Source organism: Balaenoptera physalus (assembly GCF_965194825.1).
Source record: "Balaenoptera physalus genome assembly, chromosome: 16".
NCBI classification, from domain to species: Eukaryota; Metazoa; Chordata; class Mammalia; order Artiodactyla; family Balaenopteridae; genus Balaenoptera; species Balaenoptera physalus.
The window spans coordinates 10,261,826-10,281,947 of NC_138898.1; the positions used below are offsets into that span (position 1 = coordinate 10,261,826).

At 49.7% G+C, this 20,122-nt stretch overlaps 1 protein-coding gene across 5 annotated transcripts in view; it reads left to right on the forward strand.

The window, feature by feature from the left end:
• The first annotated feature begins 226 nt into the window (after positions 1-226).
• NFATC2 (nuclear factor of activated T cells 2) overlaps positions 227-20,122 on the forward strand; it is a 158,357-nt gene continuing 138,461 nt past the window's right edge. For 3 of the 5 annotated variants that reach the window (XM_082428379.1, XM_082428378.1, XM_082428380.1), the window contains exon 1: positions 227-614. In XM_082428379.1, the coding sequence (XP_082284505.1) occupies positions 545-614 (70 nt within the window). In that variant the 5' untranslated portion in view covers positions 227-544. Of the gene's footprint in view, positions 615-15,452; positions 15,805-20,122 lie in introns of those variants that run through there. The other 2 variants (XM_082428377.1, XM_082428376.1) reach the window with 1 other exon arrangement.

Genomic DNA, 20,122 nt, shown 5'->3' on the forward strand with positions numbered 1-20,122 from the left:
CTCCTGCAAGGCCGACTTGGACACTCCCACGCCCCCACCCCCTTCTCCTCGCCGTCGCCCGCATCGCTCCCTCTCCCTGACTTTTCTCCCAAACAATCAGGGACTTGTGCTGGCGGCCGAGGGAGCCACGGAGCTGGCTGGCCGCGGAGGAGGCGACGTCATGGATTCCTGAGTGTGAAGTTTGCAGGAAAGCCCTTAGTTTTGGAGATGGACGGGATCCAGTGGTTTCCATGGCGCTGGATAAACAGGAGGAAACAGTGAGGGAATCCCGTTATTTTACTGCATTGAAAGCCTATAAACACGGAGCGCGGGGAAGGAAGTCGCGTTCCCTCTCGAGTAAGCCGGAGCGCCGAGCCGCGCCGACTCCGCCGCGCCGGGAGCCGGGAGCCTGGAGGCGGGAGGCGCGCAGCTCCCGGGCCGCTCGCAGGCTCCTCGGCCAGGGCAGCCCCGCGAGCATGCTTTAGAGAGGACGGCGCCCCCTTGGCTCCTGGTCTACCCAAACAGACCCCTCTCACCCCGCGCGCCGAAACCCCATCCCCTCCAGATGCAGAGAGAGGCTGCGTTCAGACTGGGGCACTGCCATCCCCTCCGCATCATGGGGTCTGTGGACCAAGGTAACTGACTCCCCCTCTATTCCGGACGCTTCCTCCTCCCACCTCTCAGCCCTTTCCCTTCTGCTCTCTTACCCGGGCAGCGCTTTCAGCTCCTGGCTGAGGTCGCGGGGAGGCCCGGGGACTCCGGTTTCCCAGGGCGCACAGGTAGCGTGGCCGGGAGGAGAGGCGCCCTCTCCCTGGCCAAGGAGGGGAGACCGGGCAGCCGACTTCAGACCACTTCCCGCGGGGGCAGCGAAGTGTCCCAAGGCGGGATTCCCCAGGCCAGTCTGTCAAAAGGATTGTCCCCTCCATGGGACACCGGGAGGGATTCTCGCTCCTAACCGCGGGCTGCTTAACTATTTCCGCGCTGGGCTTTTGACAGCGGATGCCGTTCAGCTGTGTTATTATTATCACCATCATTTTATCATCATCATTATTTAGCTTTCTTTTTCTTTTAGGAGAACAGGCTTGGCATTTTACTATTTCGTAAATCTAGTAATGAAGACTTTGCTTTTTAACAGAGCAGCAGATGCTCTGGGACATTTAAACAATTTTCTTTCCCGTTTTTTGATGTGTCTCATGGATACAGTCCTCCAGCTCCCCCTTTAAAGTGCAATGTACCATCAGTTTGTTTTGCGATCCGATTACACTCTATTTTCCGTGTTTCTGTCTCTTTTTCCCTCCTCCTGGAGTTCGTCCTGGAATCATACTACTTGGATATTACGGGAGGGGCTTAACGTATACAAATATGATATGAAAATATCCCATCTGGCTGGGATTGTGGAGGGGTTTAGGCTGTACACTAATGAATCTGACTTTAAAAGTGGAAACCAGGCGATGTGATGTGTTTTTCAGAGGCCGGCCCTGCAAATAGTGGGGGGCACTGCCCGGAGGGCAGGGCTGCAAGAGTTAAATGAAATAAATATGCGTAGGAGGAGTTAGCTTCGTGTCATAAAATCAGAGTTGAATGTAGGTTTTGTGCTCTGCGTGGCTGATTAAAGTTCTGGGGTGGGGGGGGAGAAATGACAATTTCAGTAAATAAACCTAAGGGGCTTTTTTTGAAAACTGGAGTGGGACCAAATGCCTCGGGTTAGGTAGATGGTGCGCTTTGCCACAGCGGACCTCAGTGACATATATTTTTAGTTGAGTTGCACTTTTGAAAGCAAGACCCTGCCAGCGCTTTGAACGTTTTAACTGGTACCAGTTTATCCTGTTCTCTGCTAGTGGTTAAGCCTATGACATAATGGCCAAAAAATGTTACTAATATTGCATCACCTGTAAAAGGGATGCTCTGAGACAGGCGACAGACATATTAAGGACGCGAATTGGTTTTTATTGCCGTATATACTGAAACACAGTATTTGATGTTATGATGGTGGGGGTGGGAGGACAGACTAACGCCAAATTTAGGTCAATTCGGAAGGAGAGAGCGAGAGCCGGGAAGAGGAATTGGACGTCTGTTTTACTGTGTGATCTCACACAAGCTTCACATTTTGTTGACGCTGCTACACCTCTGCTCCAGGTTTGTGAACTTGGTCCTCTCTCAAGGTGAAGTGTGTGTATTCTGTGTGTGCATGTGCATCGCCTAACCTCCCCAGCCCACGCTCATGTGTGGAGGGATTGTGAGAACGTGCGTGCCAGTTTGTGTGTCCACATGTGGGAGACAGGGCACCGCATTGTTCCCGGCAAACGACGCTTGGCATGCCAGAGCAACTGGGCACACAGAATGCAACTCCAGGCATCAAAGGCAGCTGGAGTGAGAGGCACTTCGACCGTGCCCTGCATTGGGGCCTCCTGAGGGAAACCCAAATGGCCCTTCAAACTCAAACACCACCACGAGCGTAGGGGCAGATCTGAGGGTGCATGCAGTTGGGTGGGGTCATTAAATAGCAAATAGAAATATTTGCATGGTAAGAAAATACTGACCTTGCTGTGCAGTTTTGGGTCAAGGCCCTGGGAAAAACTGAAGATCTGAAAGAGGTGTGTTCAGTTTTATCTGAAGTGGGATGATGGAAAATATTTCAGGAATAAACAAACCCAGGGTGAGCTCTGCTCACTCCCAGACCCGAACTCCCTGCCTTCTGCCTGGGTTAGAATTTCTGCTTAGCTACATTGCAGCTGTGTGATCTTAGGTGAGTGACTTAACCTCTCTGGGCCTCAGTTTCCACATCTGTAAAATGGAACCAATAATAATGTCTCCCTTAACAGAGATTGTGAGAGTCAGTGAGGTAGCGCACGTAAAGCATCTAAAATGCTGCCGTGCTTATAGTCAAGGCTGGATAAACATTAGCTGCAATTCCTGCTGAAAATGCAAAACAGTAACTTGTATTGATATAGAAACTGGATTTCACGGCGAGAATTCTTTGAAGAGATGCAGTACTTTAAACCTCTCATCAAGGGACTTTATAACTTATTGGAGCGTCACAGTGACACAGATTGGGCTAAGATTATGGCTTGCGAAGCCTCCATTTCCTCACCTGCAAAAGGGAATAGTGATGACCTCACAGGGGTGTCATGAGCATCGTGTATGAAATCATGCATATAAAACACTTACCTCTGGGCTTAACGTGCAGTTAATACACACTGGATGTTATTATTTTCTGACAGTTGAGGACAATGAGAGCCAGCGTTGCCCATGGTCACACAGTAAGTTCGTAGCACAATGCCTGGCGCACGGTAAGGGCTCTATTGCCTTCCACAGGGGTGAGAGCAGCCATATTATGAGTATTGACTGGAAGCGGCAGGGCAAAGTGTTTTGCAAGTATCAAGTCTTTTAATTGTCAGGGCCACCGTACACCACAAGTGCTGTGATCAGTGTCTCGTTCGCAGAGGAGTGGAGTGAGGCACAGAGAGGGGCAGTAACTGGCTGAGTGCTACCTAGCAGGGAAGTGGTGGAGACTGTAATTCGAACCCAGGCCCTTGGCCACATGCTCTGCTGTCTCTGGAACTTACTAACGTTATCATAATTTTTTATCACATCATTTGACAGATGAGAAAACTGAGGCAGACCAGAGCCTTGTCCTGGGCTTTTTTTGCTAACACCGTGTTGTTCCTTGACATATCCTGGGAGAGAAGGAAGTGTGGGAGGATGTGGAGGGTATGAGCATCATTTAGAGACGGGGAAACTGAGGCAGCCACTGATTTGTCCCAAGCAGAGGGTGAGTCAGGGAGAGCTCCTTGCCTTGCCTCAGGGAAATGAAAGCACAGTGTTTCCATTTCCACTAGAGGAAGAAAAGTCCCCGTATGGCCAGGAGGCTGTAAAGCCAGCTCTACTTTCTGTCCACACAGAACTGAGACCCCGTCCAAGGGCCCCTCCTCCTGGCTGAGCCCCTCCCTGGCTACCCAGATGGCCCCTCCACCAGCAAGGCCTTCCGGGTCTCTCCTTCTCTTCCCAGAACTTCAGGGAGAATCACTTACTTTCCCAGATGCTCCTCCGACTGCCTTTATTAAGACTTTCCTTAGCTGGATTGTAAGCTTCCTGAGGACAGGGCCAGGTCTCCTGTTTCTGTGACTCTCCGGTGGATCCCAGGTAATGTTTCTACACCCAAGACGTCAACAGCTTGAGATCTGAGTGAGAGGTTCAAATCTTGGCTCTGCCACTTGCTGGCTGCATGACCTCATGCAAGTAACTTCACTCTCCTGTGCCTCAGTTTCCCCACATATAAAAAAGTGATAGTAATATTGTCTGGAATATTGGTTAATATGTTGAACAACTGAGTATCAACCAATCAGCACAGCAGGAGCAGGGTCCCAAGAGACTCCCCTGCTGGGCCAGGCTTTAACCCTTTATTTGCTGAATTGTAGAGAGGGTCTCAAGGCAGCAGGGGCCCTTGGGGGGGGGATGACAGCCATCATTTACCAATCTATGGAGAGTTTCAATCTTTTAGTAAACAATATGAACCTCAAAGTACCCACTTAATTACTAAGTGCTGTTATTATTACTGGACGATTCATTAATTCAATATTTATCCCCCCCCACACACAAAAAAATCCAACCTAAAAAAACCAATTACCAAGTGCCTCCCCACACGTATTCTCATTGGCTGGCTCTCACTTACTACACCCATGAGTGATTATTTCACTTCTTAACCTGGAAGAAGCCAGGCAGGTTCCTATTTTTGTTCCTTTGCTAGAACAGGAATTTGAGACTCCGACTGCCCAGACTAGAGAGGAGGCCTCCTCTGGGCTCCCCGGGCCTCCGCCCTGGCACTGCCCCGCCCTGTACTCATCACACTGGTGGTCGTTGTTCATGCCCTGTCTCTGTCTTCCTCCAGACTTGAACTCTGGGAACCAGAAACCACAACTGTCTTATTCACCCTTGTGGCCCCAGTGCCTGGAACAGTGCCTGATACCTAGTAGGTGCTCAGTACTTTTTTTGTTCAATGGATGGAGGAATGAATGAATGAGGCACAGTAGGGGTGATATGACCTGTTAAGGCCACAGAATTAAGACTTAAACTCTGGGGACTTCCCTGGCGGTCCAGTGGTTAAGGCTTTGCCTTCCAACGCAGGGGCTGTGGGTTCGATCCCTGGTCGGGGAGTTAAGATCCCACATGCCAAAAAACCAAAAAACATAAAACAGAAGCAATATTGTAACAAATTCAATATAGACTTTAAAAATGGTCCACGTGAAAAAAAATTATAAAAAAAAAGACAAGCTCTGAAGCACTGTGCCGTCTTTCTGGCTCACTCGCTTCTGCTTCCTTTTGACAATGACAGTGGTTTTGACTTCCATGTTTTCCCACCAAGGGCTGGTGACCTAGGCGGGCTTCGTGCTGGGTCACCTACCAGGCACACGCTCTCATGTTGTTCTCTGGAGTGAGTCAGCCCCGAACAACAAAAACAGCAGCCAACACTTTTTGAGTGCCACCTGTGTGCCAGGCCCCATCCCCAGAGCTTCCCACGGGCCGCCTCATTGGTTCTCAGGCAGCCAGTGATCACCCCATCTTGCACAGGGAGGGGTAGCACTGCCCCAGGGTCACATCGCTAATTGCAAAGCTTGGAACCAATCGCACTGCACCATGTTGATCCCTGTTAGGCTGAATAATCATAGCCAAAAGGGGGTCTGTTTTCCCTACCAGACACATACTGTAGGGCCAAGCACTTTACAGAAATGATCTCAGTGGATTCTCACAAAATAACCTGAGAGGTTGGTACGGAATATGATCCTCCCATTTCAAGAGGAGGAGACGAGACAGGGCGTGGTCAAGGCACTTAGAGGACAGAGCTGATGCCGAAAGCTCAGCATTTAAGGGCCGCACGGGCCTATCTCTCCTGCTTCCTGCAGCAGGATCACCCGGCCAGACGGTGAGCCGGAGAGAGGGGCTGCAGCCCCTCCAGGAGCCCGCCCTCCACAGAGTTTGCAGTGGGAGTTCCTCCTGCCTTCCACCTTGCCTTTCTGGGCCACTCAGGAGCTCCTGGCGGCCCCCATCCCTTCCCTTTCCGGTTGGGACCTGCCAACAGAGACTCATTTCCTCAAAGCCTCTCTCAGTGGCCAAAGCCCCGCCGGGTGCTTCTTTGGCCCGACGCTCCAGCGCTCCCATTTCCGGTGCTGTCAGAGCCAGTCCGCGCCAGTCCGCTTACTCCTTGGCACGGTCCACTTCTTCCCTCTGCCTCGGCCGTGCCAGTCTTTCCACCCGGGGTCCCCGCTCCCTTTTCTCACATCTTTCTTCAAGGCCCACCTCATTCCCATCTCCTCTTAGAAGCCCAGCCCCCTTGACCATTTAATTCATTTTCATCGTTTTGAGCATCTACTATGCGCCAGTAAGCCTCCAAGATGCTGGGGATAAAGTGAACAAGACTGCTGGTGTCTACCCTCACCAGGCGAACATCAAGGGAACAAACCAGGAATATCCAAGATAGTGTGGAGTGGTGTTAAGTGCCAGAGACCAAAACAGGGGAACAGGGCTGCGAATGACTCAGTATACACGGGTGTGTAGCGCGTGGGTGTATGAGTTTCCTGTGGCTGCCATCACAAATTACCACAAACTGGGTGGCTTAAAACAACAGAGATCTACTCTCTCATAGTTTCAGAGACAAAACGTGTGAAATCAAGGTGTCAGTGGGCCATGTTCTCTCTGAAGGCTCTAGGGCAGGATGCTTCTGTGTCTCTTTTAGCTCCTCGTGGCCCTTGGTGGTCCTCGGCGTTCCTTGGCTTGTAGCTGCATCCCGCTACTCTCCGCCTTTGTCTTCACATGGCCTTCTTCCTGTGTGTACGTGTGTTCTGTCCTCTTCTTGTAAGGACAGCAGTCATTGGATTAGAGCCATTAGCCCTAAGGACTTCATCTGAACTTGATCATATCTGCAAAGACCCTCTTGCCAAATAAGATCACAGTCACAAGTACCTGAGGTTAGGGCTTGAACATATTTTGGGAGAGGGAAATCGTTCAACACACAATAGTAGGGATTGCTAGTTCACACTGGATGGTCGCCTCCTCTCTAAAGAGATGTCTTATTCATTGACCTCTGAATGGTGAGGGATCTGCCTGTACGGGATCTGGGGAACAAGCATCCCAGGCAGAAGGAACAGAGAGTCCAGAGGCCTTGAGGAGAGACATGTGCTTGGGGTAGTCAATGAACAGCAAGACCGGTGTGGCAGGAACAGAAAGGGGGAGAGGGGAAGTGTGATAGGAGACAGATCAAGGAAGCAAGCCAGAGCAGGACCCAGCAGGATCTTGTGAGCTGTTTGAAGTTCATTCTCATGATAATGGGGATGGGGAGGCTTTGGGGAAGCTTGAAGCAGCAGAGGGTGTGAGCTCATTAACCTTTTCGTAGGATCATCATACTGACCTTTACGTGGAGAATGTCCTTTAGCCAGGTAAGAGTGGATGCTTAGGATACAGGTGGGAGGCTATCATGGTGGCCTGGGCAGGAGATGACAGGGGCTGGGACCAGTGTGGGGAGGAGGAAGTGGGGAGGAGTTGGTACTTCCCTGTCTGTAGAGCGTTCTCCTTTTCGGTTCTCAAACTGTGTTCCCTTGAGCCCTGGGGTTCTGCAGGGATGGTCCCTGTCTTTGGCACCTGAGGGTAGATGCTGTTAATTTTGTGAATGATATGAACTGCTTCCAGTGGGTCTTCCTCTTGGCCCAGCCTGGATTCCCCACGTCAGCTCCTCTTTCCCTCTCTGCTATCACTGGGAGTTATAAGACTTTTCGCAGCGTTTCATCTTGGTCCAAAAGTGTCCCTTAGTGCATCCACCCTTAGCTAATAACCCAGAAACAGTGTGACTCAGTAATGAGTATCAGACTGGTGTGGGACAAAACCACTTCCGTGGTGGCATGTGTGACTTCAAAAGTAACATCACAACCTACTCTGTGCCTTAGTTTCTTTAACTGAACAGCGGGGGTGATAGTAGTCTTTACACATGGCGGGTGCTTCGAGGTTTGGAGATCATGGCTGTGATGCTCTCAGTGTATATAAAATGGTCAGTTCCTGTTAGCTGCCATTTACACTATTATTTTATTGTTTTAAATTCAAGTTGTTATTTTCCTTCAGCCTACTAACCTTCAAGTGTCCTTCCTGATTGGGATAAATCCATTTCCTACCAAATCTTTGGGGTCTTTTCTGGATGACCTAGTTCAATCACTCAACCAATGAGTTCAGAGGGGTTTGTGGAGGACCTGCTATTGCAAGACGCTGGCTAGGTGGTGTGGAGACTATCCAAGATATATAAGAAGCTCTCATTTGCATTTGAAAGTCAGATAAAGATTTTTTTTTTTCAAAGTCGGATAAAGAGACAATTGTGTGTGAAGCCATTTACATGCAAAGGAACTAAAAGTTTCCATGAAGTCTAGTGACTGTGCTGATAGAGGAATTTAAGAGAGAGAGGGCAAGAGCCGATGCCATGTGCTTTCTGGGGGGCGTGGGAGGGTGGGAGATGCTCTGGGGCGTGATTGTGCTGGAGGGAGGCTGGTGGAGGGTGGCCTGGAGATCCCCGAAGTCAGCTTGCTTGTCTGCGCCACTCCCTGACTTCAAAGATTATGAAATCGACACATGTTCGAGTCTGCAAGACCAGGGCAGGAGAGAGGATGGAGATGAGCGTCATGATACTGGGGGTGCGGTCATCTAGGAAGACAGCCTGGGTGACAGAAGGGTGATGGCGGAGAGAGGGAAAGGGTGGATGGTTGAGAAATAGTTGTGGGGCTGGGCAAAGACTAACCAATGCTCCATCCCCTAACTAATCCACCCTCTGCTGCCTGCCATTAAGGCTCTGATGCAGTAGAAGATGAAGCTCCCCCGGCAGAGGGATGGCGGCACCTCCTGTTTAATAAAAGGCAAGGACGGTAGTTTAAGGGCTAGGTGAGTGTTCTGATCGTGCTCTCCTGTTAAATATCAGTTCCATGAGGCAGAGGGGAACGTGCTACGAGGCAAGGAATGAAGAGGACAAAGCCAGGACAAAGTAGGTGAGCAGGGCCGAGGGAGAAGGAGTCAAGAGCCTGGAGACCAAGGTCTGGAGCTCACATGCTCACGGGGACGGACAGGGGCAGCTGGGTGGGGCAGTGGTGACCTGAGAGCTGTAGGATTGTCTGAAGGAGGCAGCCTCTACTCAGCCCCAGATGACGGATCCACCTGGGAATCCAGACCCTGTGTATTGTGGCCTGATCTTCCCATTTTTGGGGAGACACTGGACACTTGGATTTTTAAATGAAACCTCTCAATTAAAAAACTGTTAGTTCAGATTAAAAAAAAAAAAATTACGGGCAAGGCCAAACATACTATGCCTGCAGGATGGGTTTGGCCGAGCTACTGCAGACCTGTGACCACCGCTGCTGTCTGATGTGGCATCTTTTTACAGTCCACACCTTGATTTGGGTTCTGGCTTTTAGGAGATCCCTGCTTTCCTAGAGCTTTTACCCTCAGTGCCTGCCCCGGGGGGGGCGCCAATTTCAACAAACTGCCTTCAGCTACACTTGCCTCCTGGAAATTAGTTATCTCACAGCAGAGAAGTCCTGTTCAGGTTTTAAAAGATGATGTCGATCATAGATTGGAGTGAAAGTCAACTTTGAAACTGTCTTGTTGTTCCCCCAATTCATAAGGAGCTCATTCCCGGAAAATGGCTTTGTGGGGAGACAACGTGGAAGGGGGCGCTGAAAAACTCAAGTGATCAAAATGAATAATATTTTCATGTAATATTTTAGAAATCAAAATTGATGCAAAACATCCAAGATGAACCAAAAATAGAAATAAAAATTTTAAATAAAGACGGGATCAGTATTACTCATCTTCTCTTTGCTTCAGGGTCCAGTATGACTCTGCACAGCACTATTACTGATTCTGTCTTTATTCGAAATGTAACGATTTGCTCACCATGGATTTTTTTTTGCTTTAATTTTGATTTTTAAAAAACATTTCATGAAAACATAATATGTTCAATTATTGAGGTTTTTGGTGCCTTCTTAAATTTTGCCTCACTCGCCTCACTCTGGTTCCAGCCCTGGTGGAGTCAAATGCATCCATCTATAAATTAAAATATTAGCAACTAGGGTGGTAATCCCAGGATGTGCTTAAATTGAGGGGAGATCGTGTTTTGGAATCTGGTAAAGAAAATTCCTACTTTTCGGATTAAACACGTTTCAGTGCCTACTTATAGTCAGGCTTTTATTGCAATGGGGGTTGTCAGGATGTGGGGTTCGGAATGAGTAAAAGATGAACATATGAATAAAACATGCTGCAGAGATAAGGGCTATGAGGAACATAAAGCAGGATCAAGGGACAGAGGAGGCCAGGGGACGCTATTTTTATGGGGATGGTCATGGAAGCTGACATTTGAGCTGAGGAATGAACAAAGCAAGGAAGTGACAAATATCAGTGGGAATAGTAGGTGCAAAGGCCCTGGGGTGGGGTCGTGCTTGGCATTTTCAAGGACGATCAGGGTGGCAGAAGGGAGTCAGAAAAGGGAAAATGGCAGGAGATAACACCTAAAGGGAGCTGGGGCAGGGGTGGTTTATCTAGGACCTTGTAGGCCAAGGTGCTTGTGTTTAATTCTCAACTTAATGGGAAGCCATGGGAGGTTTATTGGATGTATATTTTGAAAGGATCCCTTTCACTGCTCCATGTAAGGGCCAATGTGGAAGGGAGGAGGGAGGAGGGAGACCAGGGAGGAGGCTATCATACTCGTCCAGGTGAGAGATGGTGGGGGGCTAGGATTGCTGGGGTGGGAGGAAGAACAGTGAAGTCGGTGAAAAACCGTGGGATTTGGGTGACGTTTTGAGGGTTTTTGATTTGCCGAGGGTTTGCACGTGGGTGTGAGCAGAACGCGAGGAATAAAGGACTTACTCCTTGGTTTTCGGTGGGGGAATGGGACGAATGGGAGGGTGATATTTGAGCTGGGAACAGTGGGAGAGGAGCGGTTTCAGAGGATAATAGGGTTGGTTTGGACACGTGTATTTTGAGGGGCCTGTTGGATGCCCAGATGGAGATGCTGGGTGGACAGTGGGATATGTGAGCCCAGATTTCAGGGGAGGGGTCCAGGCTGAGGCTAAAAATGAGCTTTACACCAGAAGGGGGAAAGGAGGGCAGAGCTCTGCGTTGGGGTGGGGGAGGGTCCTTCCAGGGCCAACTTGAAGGGGCCTCAGGACTCAGAGCCACCTGGGGTGGGGTGGGAGGGCCCCAGAGGGTGGTACACCTCAGGTATTTGTATTCACGTGCAATCAGATTATGCTGCCTTCTAAGAGGTAGCCTGGAAGAGGAAAAGAGATAACTCAAGGATGAGAGTATGCATATCTTTCATGTGCTTCCACTGTTTTCTATCTCAACTGCCCTCACCATAGTTCACGCCCCATTTTCTCTTGCCTGGATGACTGTAAGAACCTCCTAATTGGTCTTCCTGCTTCAATACTCGCCCCCTGCAGTTTCTTCTCCATGCAGAACCCAGAGCAACCGCTTAAAACCCCAAATATGATCTTGTCATGTATGTGCCTAATACACTTGAGTCATTCCTTGTTGGTCTGAGGTCCAAAATTCTCCACACGGGCCCTCGGGCCCCACTCACCCCCCAGCCTTACCTCACACCATCTTCTTGTCCGTTCCTGAGCACCTGTCACTCCAGTCTTTTTTCAGTTCTTCCACTACGTCCTACTTCCTCCTGCCTCAGGGCCTTTGCACATACTTTCCCATCTGGCTGTTCTTCCCCTCACTATTCTCTGGCTAACTTCTACTCAACCTTCTGTTCTCAGCTTCAATATCACCTCCCCAGGGAAGCCTTCCCTGAATTCCCTGTCAACATCAGGTTTCCTTGATATAAGCTCTGTGGCATCTTCTTCTTTCCTTTCACGGCACTTACCTCAGTTTGTAATTGTACACTAGAGTAAATGCTTTTGAATGGAGCTGAATTCCTGGGCCAGGGTCAGACGTGTGCTAGGAGTTTCAAACTCTCAGTGGCCTCACGAGCTTCCCATTGCACTTTTATTGGGGAACCCAGAGAAAAACTAAAAGGCTAGGGCCTCTGCGAGGAGGCCAGTGGCAGGGCAGAGGGAAGGTTGACAGAGCTGCACTGTCAAGGCCTCCATCCCACCCTCCACCTTCCTGCTGTGGCCTCTGAATGCATAAAGGTCATGTATTCTGCCCCTAGCCCTTGCTTCGAACAGCACAAATTATTTATTTTGGAAATGAAAATATGCCTTCCCCCACACCCAAGCCGCACCCTTCAAAGTGGCCTTTAGAGAAGAAAACCCTCTCACTTCCCACTGCTCTAGCAGAAACTTTGTTATGGGTCAGGGCCTAGTTTGAACCCCTTCTCTTAAAGAACTCTGAATTGGTGCAGATCCTAGAAACTTTAAAAATATATCCACTGTTCAGAGGAACAACTTAGACAATTAGAGTATTATTTAGAGTGTCCTGAACCATTCTCATAAGGCTGAAGTTTTTGTAGCAGTTTATCAGTTGTAAAGTGATTTTTACCTTTATTATCTCATCCTATTATTGGGTATCTCAAGAGGATATCAGTTGGGGGTAAGAATTTAGATTCTTGCCCAAACAGTTGGGTGGCCAGAGGAAGCCTCAGGGAGGAGGGCCCTTAAAGAGAAATATAAGGATCTTATATACACAAGGACAGTCAAACTCTTTTATCCATCCATCCATTCATCCATCCATCCATCCATCCATCCATCCATCCACCCACTTATCCATCCATCCATTCATCCATCCATCCATCCATTCATCCATTCATCCATCCATTCATCCATTCATCCATCCATCCATCCATTCATCCATTTATCCATCCATCCATCATCCATCCATCCACTCATCTATCCATTTATTTATCCATCTGCATATCCACACATCCATTGTACATAAAGCTGTGAATGAGCCACTTATGACCCCTGCCCTAATGGGTCTCGTAGGCTAGTGGAGATAAAATTCTCCAATTGGCCAAGCTTGGATCATTTGTTCACTTCTTTGCCAGGGGAGTATGGGACAGCTGGGTTGATAATTTTACCAAGATTGTATCAAGAGTAGTTTCCCAAAGGAACACACTGGGGTGTTGTTATCAGAAGAAGTGGGGAATGATGCCAGGGAAGCGAAATCAATAGATGTCTACTAGATTAGAGGCATTTAGTCATCATGGATGGAGGGATGAAAAGGGACACTTGAGGATGACACCAGCCTTTCTCCTTTTCTATATCACAAGGACTGGTTGGTTCCTTTGTTTATCCCTGACCAAGTTTCAGGGTTGGGATTTTGAGTCCTGTCATAGGGACCCAAGAGCATCCCTCTCCTTCTAGATACTTGGCTATAAGTGTTGCAGCCTGGGTCACCTCCTCTCCTCGACCTAAATTTATCAGCCACCCCTAAGATGCTTGTTGGATACACCCAGTATACGTATGCTTATGCTTAGGAAACAAAGAAGAGGATTTGTTTATGCTCTGACAACCAGAAAGTGCTTCCCAAGACTCTGAAAGTTCATAAATCTTGAGCCAGGCCCAGGACCGTGGAATGGAGTTTGTGTCTAAACTAGTGATTCTCACCTCGGGCCACACATTGGAAGCATCTGGGGAGCTTTTACACAGTACTGATGCCTGGGCCTCAAACATTCTGATTATAACTGGCCCCTCCTGGGGCCCAGCCATCTGAAGTGTTTTAACAGCTCTCCAGGTGAGTCTAATGTGTAGCTTGGGTTAAGAGCCACTGGTCTAAGTGCAATTTGGAAAGCCCTATTCATTGCTGTGTCTCTTTGCTAACAGGATAGAAACATGATGAGGGTAGAGACCATGTCCTGCTGATGGCTGCATCCCCAAGATCTGTAGTGGTGCCAGGTACCTAGCAGGTGCCCAGTAAAGATTTGTGGAATGAATGATGATTGATAGCTTCACACAAACCCCTTAACGGAGCAGAGATGGCTCCCCCTGAAGAGTGCATCTTCTCTATACTTCTGGCACGTGGGGAAGGCTTAGAGTCAGACCCCATCTGAGATCAAGCTGTGGTTCTCAGGGACTCCTTGAACTTCTCCCACCTACTTTTCTGATCCAGCGATTCTCAACACTCGCTGCCCTTTAGATTCATCTGAGGTCATTTAAAAAAAACAAACAGCTTTGGGTGTTCCAGTTCAGTGGGTTTGAATTGAAACGTGGAAACAGGCATTTTTTTTTAAAGTGTCTCAGGTGATGCTAACGTGCCGCTAACGTGCCATAAGGGTTGAGGCCGCTGCTGTCATCTCACCGTTTTTACCTCTGTGTGTCTGTTTTCTGACTTTAGCTAACTTGGTCCGAGACCCCTGGAAGTGTTTCATGGGGGGTGGTAGTAGGTTCTTATGTACTGTTCCCCAAATGTACCTGTTCATAACATTCACCTTGGGTGCATGCTTAAAAATACACAACCCTGAGCCTTTACTCCAGACTTAGGGTTTCAGAAGCTCCAGTGAGGGGCCTGGGAATCTGTGTTTTTTACAAGCATCCAGGCATACTTGTCACCTGCCAACCTCTCCACCTGCACTGCCCTCCTTCCTGGTCTCCCACACGAGAACACCTTCTGGTTCTTACTTTCTTTTGGTTCCCACCGCCGAAACACTCTTCCCCCAGATCTTCCCATCAGTCTGGTTCAACCAAATGCTACCTTCCCAGAGAGGCCCTACCTGACCACCGAAGTGACCAAAGCCTCCTCAACCCCCAGCCTTTACCCTATATCTCTGGTGAGTTCTCTCCTGACACCCCACGGGGATGATCTTTGCTCCCCTGTTTATCTCCTTCATGACTCTTCCCCCACCAGAAAGTGAGCCCCAGCAGTGTCTGGGTCATGCTGGGTCCCCGGCACCTGGCCCATGTCAGGTGGCCAAGAGGTATAGATGTAAAGGTGGGACTTGCGCTCTGAGAGTATCTCTGATTCTTTCCCAGGTCCTGGGAATTGAGTTCAGGGGCACGCGGGTGACTGATGTAGGTGAAAATCATGCCACAGCTGTGGGCAGAGAGGCACCTGGAGACACGAGTCTGCAAGAGAAGGGCGTGGGTGCACTCCCTCCCCCCATCCCCCCCCCCCCCCCGCCCCCTTAGATTAGAAAAGAGGAAAAAGGTTGGGATCAGCCGGTCCTAGAGGGCAAACGACAAGAGGCTTTCTCATCCGGATCCTGGGTCCGGCAGGGGCGCAGAGCTCACCGCGGGGAGGGTAGGAGCAGCGGCCGCACCAGAGCGCCCGGCGGTGGACCCGGCGGGTTGCTACGCGCGGTGCCCGGGTAGTGCGGCCAGGACCAGGGGGCGGCCTCCTTCCTCCTGGGCCCGCCCGCCACTCCTCCCCTCCCTTCCCCCCTCCCTCCCCGGGTCCCTGGGTGGCGGCCCCGCCCCCGCCGACCCGGCCGCGCTGTCCCCGCCTCCCCTCTCCCCTCCCCGGGCTGCAACAGGTGCCTCCCGGAGCAGGAAGCCCGCGCCGCCGCCGCCGCCGCCGCCGCTCAGCTCCCCCGGGAGCGTCCAGGACCCGCTGCGCCAGGCGCGCCGTCCCCGGACCCGGCGTGCGTTCCCACGAGGGCAGTGACCCCGCCGCTCCACCCGCCTCCCCGCCCCGCTTCCTGCCTCCTTCGCCACCCCCGACGAGGGCCCAGGAGACAGCCGAGCCTGCCCTCGCCCCCGGCCCGCCGCCCTCCCGCCGCTCTGCGCGCCATGGACGCCCAGGAGCCGCAGCCCGACCCCGACGGCGGGGACGCCCCGGGCCACGAGCCTGGAGGCAGCCCCCAAGACGAGTTCGACTTCTCCATCCTCTTCGATTATGACTATTTGAATCCTATCGAAGGTCGGTGGAGGCTCGCCCCGGCCTGGCCTCCGAGCCCGGGCTGGGGCTTGGGCCTGGGCAGTGGACACAGGGCCCCCTTTTGCCCCACGTGTCACACTTACTGGGGGGCCTGGAGCGGGGGTGTGCCTCTCCCCCCGGCTGAGAGGGAGGGCGCGAGGCGTCAGGGACTGCAGCCGCCTTTAGGGGGCGCTAGGCTCACTGCCGGGTAGGGCGTCGGTTTCCAGTTACTTCTCCCTGATTGTCACTGATAGCAAAGCAAAAGGTGGCAGGGGTCGCAGCTGGCCTCTTGCCTGCTGCTGGTCGTCAGAGGGCAGCGGAAGCTGCGGGTTTGCCTTTGGAGGGAGGAGATGAGGAAGCCAAAGCATGGAGTTCGTGGGAAGGGGCTGGTGCAGACAGCGGGCGGGTGAAGCGGATCCTCCCACCTCCGCGCACCAGCGCGTGCGAGCCCGTCGTTGGGGACTTTGTGTTGACACTAAGGAAGAGGTTGTCTGTATCTAATGCTGGAGGGTGGTTTGACTTCATCTTAGGCGGCTGGCCCATTTCCTCCCTCGGGTCTGCCGCTGTGTTTGCACATCACCCCGCATGGCTCAGTGTGAGCTTTATTAAGGGATCCCCCACCCCGCGGTCATCATGGCTGTGGGCGGTTGGGGGGAGCCGACCTGTGGATTCAGGAAGATGCAGGCTGTTCCTGCCTCAGCGACCTGACGGTCGGTGCCTTCAAGTGCGCTCTGCGCTGGGGACCGGGGATTTCCCCAGGCTGGGCCGTCATTTCACGTGTTTAACAGGAGCCTTGCTCAGAAGGAGAAGGTCGCACACCCCACCTCACTGTATTTTTCTGGTTAGCAGGTTGTCTTGGAAAAAAAAAAAAAACCCAACCAGGCTTCCTGATCTTGACAGCCTAGCCCAGCCAATGCTTATTGAAGCCTCTGGGGCAGGCCTGGTTGTAACTTCCAGATGCACTTGGGCTTGGCTGCATTAGGGAAAGCAGGAAGGGGTTGTGCTGGCTGCTGTGTGTAGGAGGCCTTTTCCGGACTCTCCAGGGCTTGCTGTTTCCCAGAGATGCTGGGTTAGGCAGAGAAGTTTTAACTTTCCTTCCACAGCGCCTTCAGGTGAAACTCCTTAGGTGAGGGGCTTGCTTTGACTTCGGAGATGCCCTTCACTCGGGTACCAAGTGAAGATGGTAATTCGTAATTATTCTCTATTTCGGCTGGAGGTGGAAATAATTATCCAGCCAAAGAGACCAGTCTTCTTGAGTTGCAATCCGGAGGCCATCCTTTGCTTTGAAAAGATACAGTTAAGAATCTGCAAATGATCCCTCTAGCATCAGTGGTCTTGCTGTTTGTTCAGATTAAACTCATATTTTGCAGGGAACTAGTACATACACCCCTCCCAGATTCACAATCAACGAATTTTTTTTTTTTCCTGCAGTGGGGGGAGATTTCCGGGGAAATAGTTTCCAAGCCAAATCCGATGGGAGGTGCTTTTTATAGTTTTTCTTGGCAAGGGGTGCTTCGTGGCTGCCAGATGGGTGTCTAAGTGACCACAGTGAAGGCCCCACAATCTACTTCTTAAAAATAAACTTTATTTTTTGGAACAGTTTTAGATTTACAGAAAAGTTGTAAAGATAGTACAGCGAGTTCTCATATACCCAGCACCGCACCAAGCTCCCTATATGATGAACATCTTACATTAGTAGATACATTTGTTATAATTAATGAGCCAATATTACGATACAGTATTATGAACCTAAGTCCATACTTTATTCACATTCAGACTGTCGTTTGTTTTTGTTTTTTTTTTTATGAGCTTGACAGTTTTGAGGAGTACTGATCAAGTACATTGTAGAATGTCCCTTCAATGGGCTCGTATGTTTTTCTTATGGTTAGACAGGGCTATGGGTTTTGGGGGAGGGAGGCCACAGAGGTAAAGTGACCATTTCCATCACATCATATCAAGGGTACCTACTATCAACATGATTTATCACTATTGATGATGGCCTTGATCACCTGGCTGAGGTAGCCTTTGGCAGGTTCCTCCACTGTAAGGTTACTCCTTTCCGAACTGTGCTCTTTGGAAAGAGGTCACTATGTGCAGCCCCATTTAAGGAGTGAGGCATTATGCTCTGAAATCTGTAAAACAGTGACCCCTTGCTGGGAAGTCGGCAGCACAGAAACATCATGGCTCAGGAAGAGAAGGGATGTCGTGAGCCTTGAGAGGCTAAAGCGAGCTGTACCAGATGTGGGTCTGGCTCACCCAGATGTTAATAGCAGTCCCCTCTCTCTTCTTCCACATGATGGACCTCCCCAAGGGCCAACACTAGCCCTTATCTTGCTATTGGGCTTTGTCCCAGGTGACAATATGTTGGTGACGCACATGAGGTGTTCTCCTTAACTCTGGGCATGGGCTTGGCAAAAAACCAAGGAGGGAAGAGGACTGCCTATGGGACAGATGTTGTCAGAAATTGGTGTCGGCACTTAGGGAATTTGGGGGAAGTCGGGTGCTCATTTTATGGAGCTTGAACATGTGGCAGATGTTTATTAGCTCATGCAGTACCCCTCCAACCCTAGCAGGTAGGCACTGTTGTCACCCTCGTTTTACAGAGGAGGATGCAAAGGCACAGAGAGGTGAAGGAATTTTCCCAAGAAAGCAGGGCTGGTAAATGGCAGAGCTGAAACATGAACCTGGCAGTCCTGCTCCAGAGCCTGTTTTCCGTTCCTCATTCCCTCTCTTGATGAGAGACACATGTAAAGCAGTTTGTTAGGGGCCTGGTACCATGCAAGACTGGAATTTAAAACATTTACCAGCAGCGTGATCTTGGAAAAGTCATTTAACCTCTCTGGACCTCTGTCTGCTCAGCTGTCACATGACTGAAATGATAGTACTCACCTCATAGTGTTGTTTGCCTTGAATGGCTTAACCCATTTAAATCAGTTAACACAGAGTGTGATTTCTTACTAGCTTTTTATTAAAGCCTTGATTTTGTTAATAGAGGTGTTCAGTCATGTGAGTCATTATTCATTTACTCATCCATCTAACTATTGAGCACCTATGGTGTTAGATCCTGGGGATATAATAGGAAATGAGACTCAGTCCCTGCCCTCAATGAGTTCGAGCCTCTAATTGTTTTCTCTTGTCTAATTGCATTGACTAGTACCTCCAGTAGCATCTACATGGTAGTGGAAAGTAGGCATCTGTGCTTTGTTCCTGACCCCAGCAGGAGTGCCTTCAGTGTTGGCTTTGGAATCGAGGCATATGTATTTAATTACGTTAAGGAAGTATTCATCCATTTCTATTTTCATGAGAGTTTTGATTAAGAATGGGAGTTGAGTTATGCCGTAGATGTTTTAGCATCTATGGAAAAATATGATTTTATTCTTCTAAGATCACTTGTATTAATAGATTTCCTAATGTTGAAATATTCCTGGTATCAACCCCACTTGCTCACTGTGTATTATTTTCTTATGGTGATGGGGCCGGCATCTACTGGATAATATTTTGTTCAGGATTTCTTTTAGCAATATGTATGAGTGATATTTGTATGTAATGTCCTTTTTGGTATGCTGTTAGGTTTAAATTTCTTTCCTTCTCTATGTTCAGGAACAGCATGTGTAATATTGGGACTATCCAGTTTCTACAGTTGTGATAGAATTCCTCTGTGAAGCCATCTAGATCTGGTGCCTTTTCACGGGGGTGGTTCTGCGTTGGCTTTCTTGATTGTGTCTATGGGAACTGGTCTGTTTACGTTTTCTATTTCTACTGGAGTCAATTTTGGTAAACTTTATCTTTCTAAGAAATTATTTATTTCACCTATCTGGATTTTCAGATTTATTTGCCTAGAGGCCTTCAAAGTAAACGCTTATATTTTTCTACTGAGGGAGAGAGCTAAGTACGTAGTAATATTGATAGAAAGAATGGGGACAGGGCTATGGGAGTCCTGACCGCTGCTAAGTGCTACTGAGCCCACCTTGGAGGGGAGAGGTGTGCTGGCTGTTAGCAGACAGATCAGAAGTTTAATTTCTGTGTGTGTGCTTGTGAATTCAATGCATTCTTACTTCTCCCAACTTGTAATACACTGGGAGAGACGGGTTGGTCCTGGGAATACCCGGTCACCTCCAGAGGTGCCAGATCTCCTCCGGGCTGTGTTGGGACCGACATGTCAGGAGTGCTTGCTTCTAGTCTACCTCATTGGGTCTGGTGTGTCCCTCCTCCGATTCCTGGTAAGCCGATGCACGTGGCGTTAACTTTGACCTTTCAGAAAGGAAAATGGACTCCTGGTCATTGCTTGTAAAGTTTATTCTGGTGATCCTTAAACTTTTCG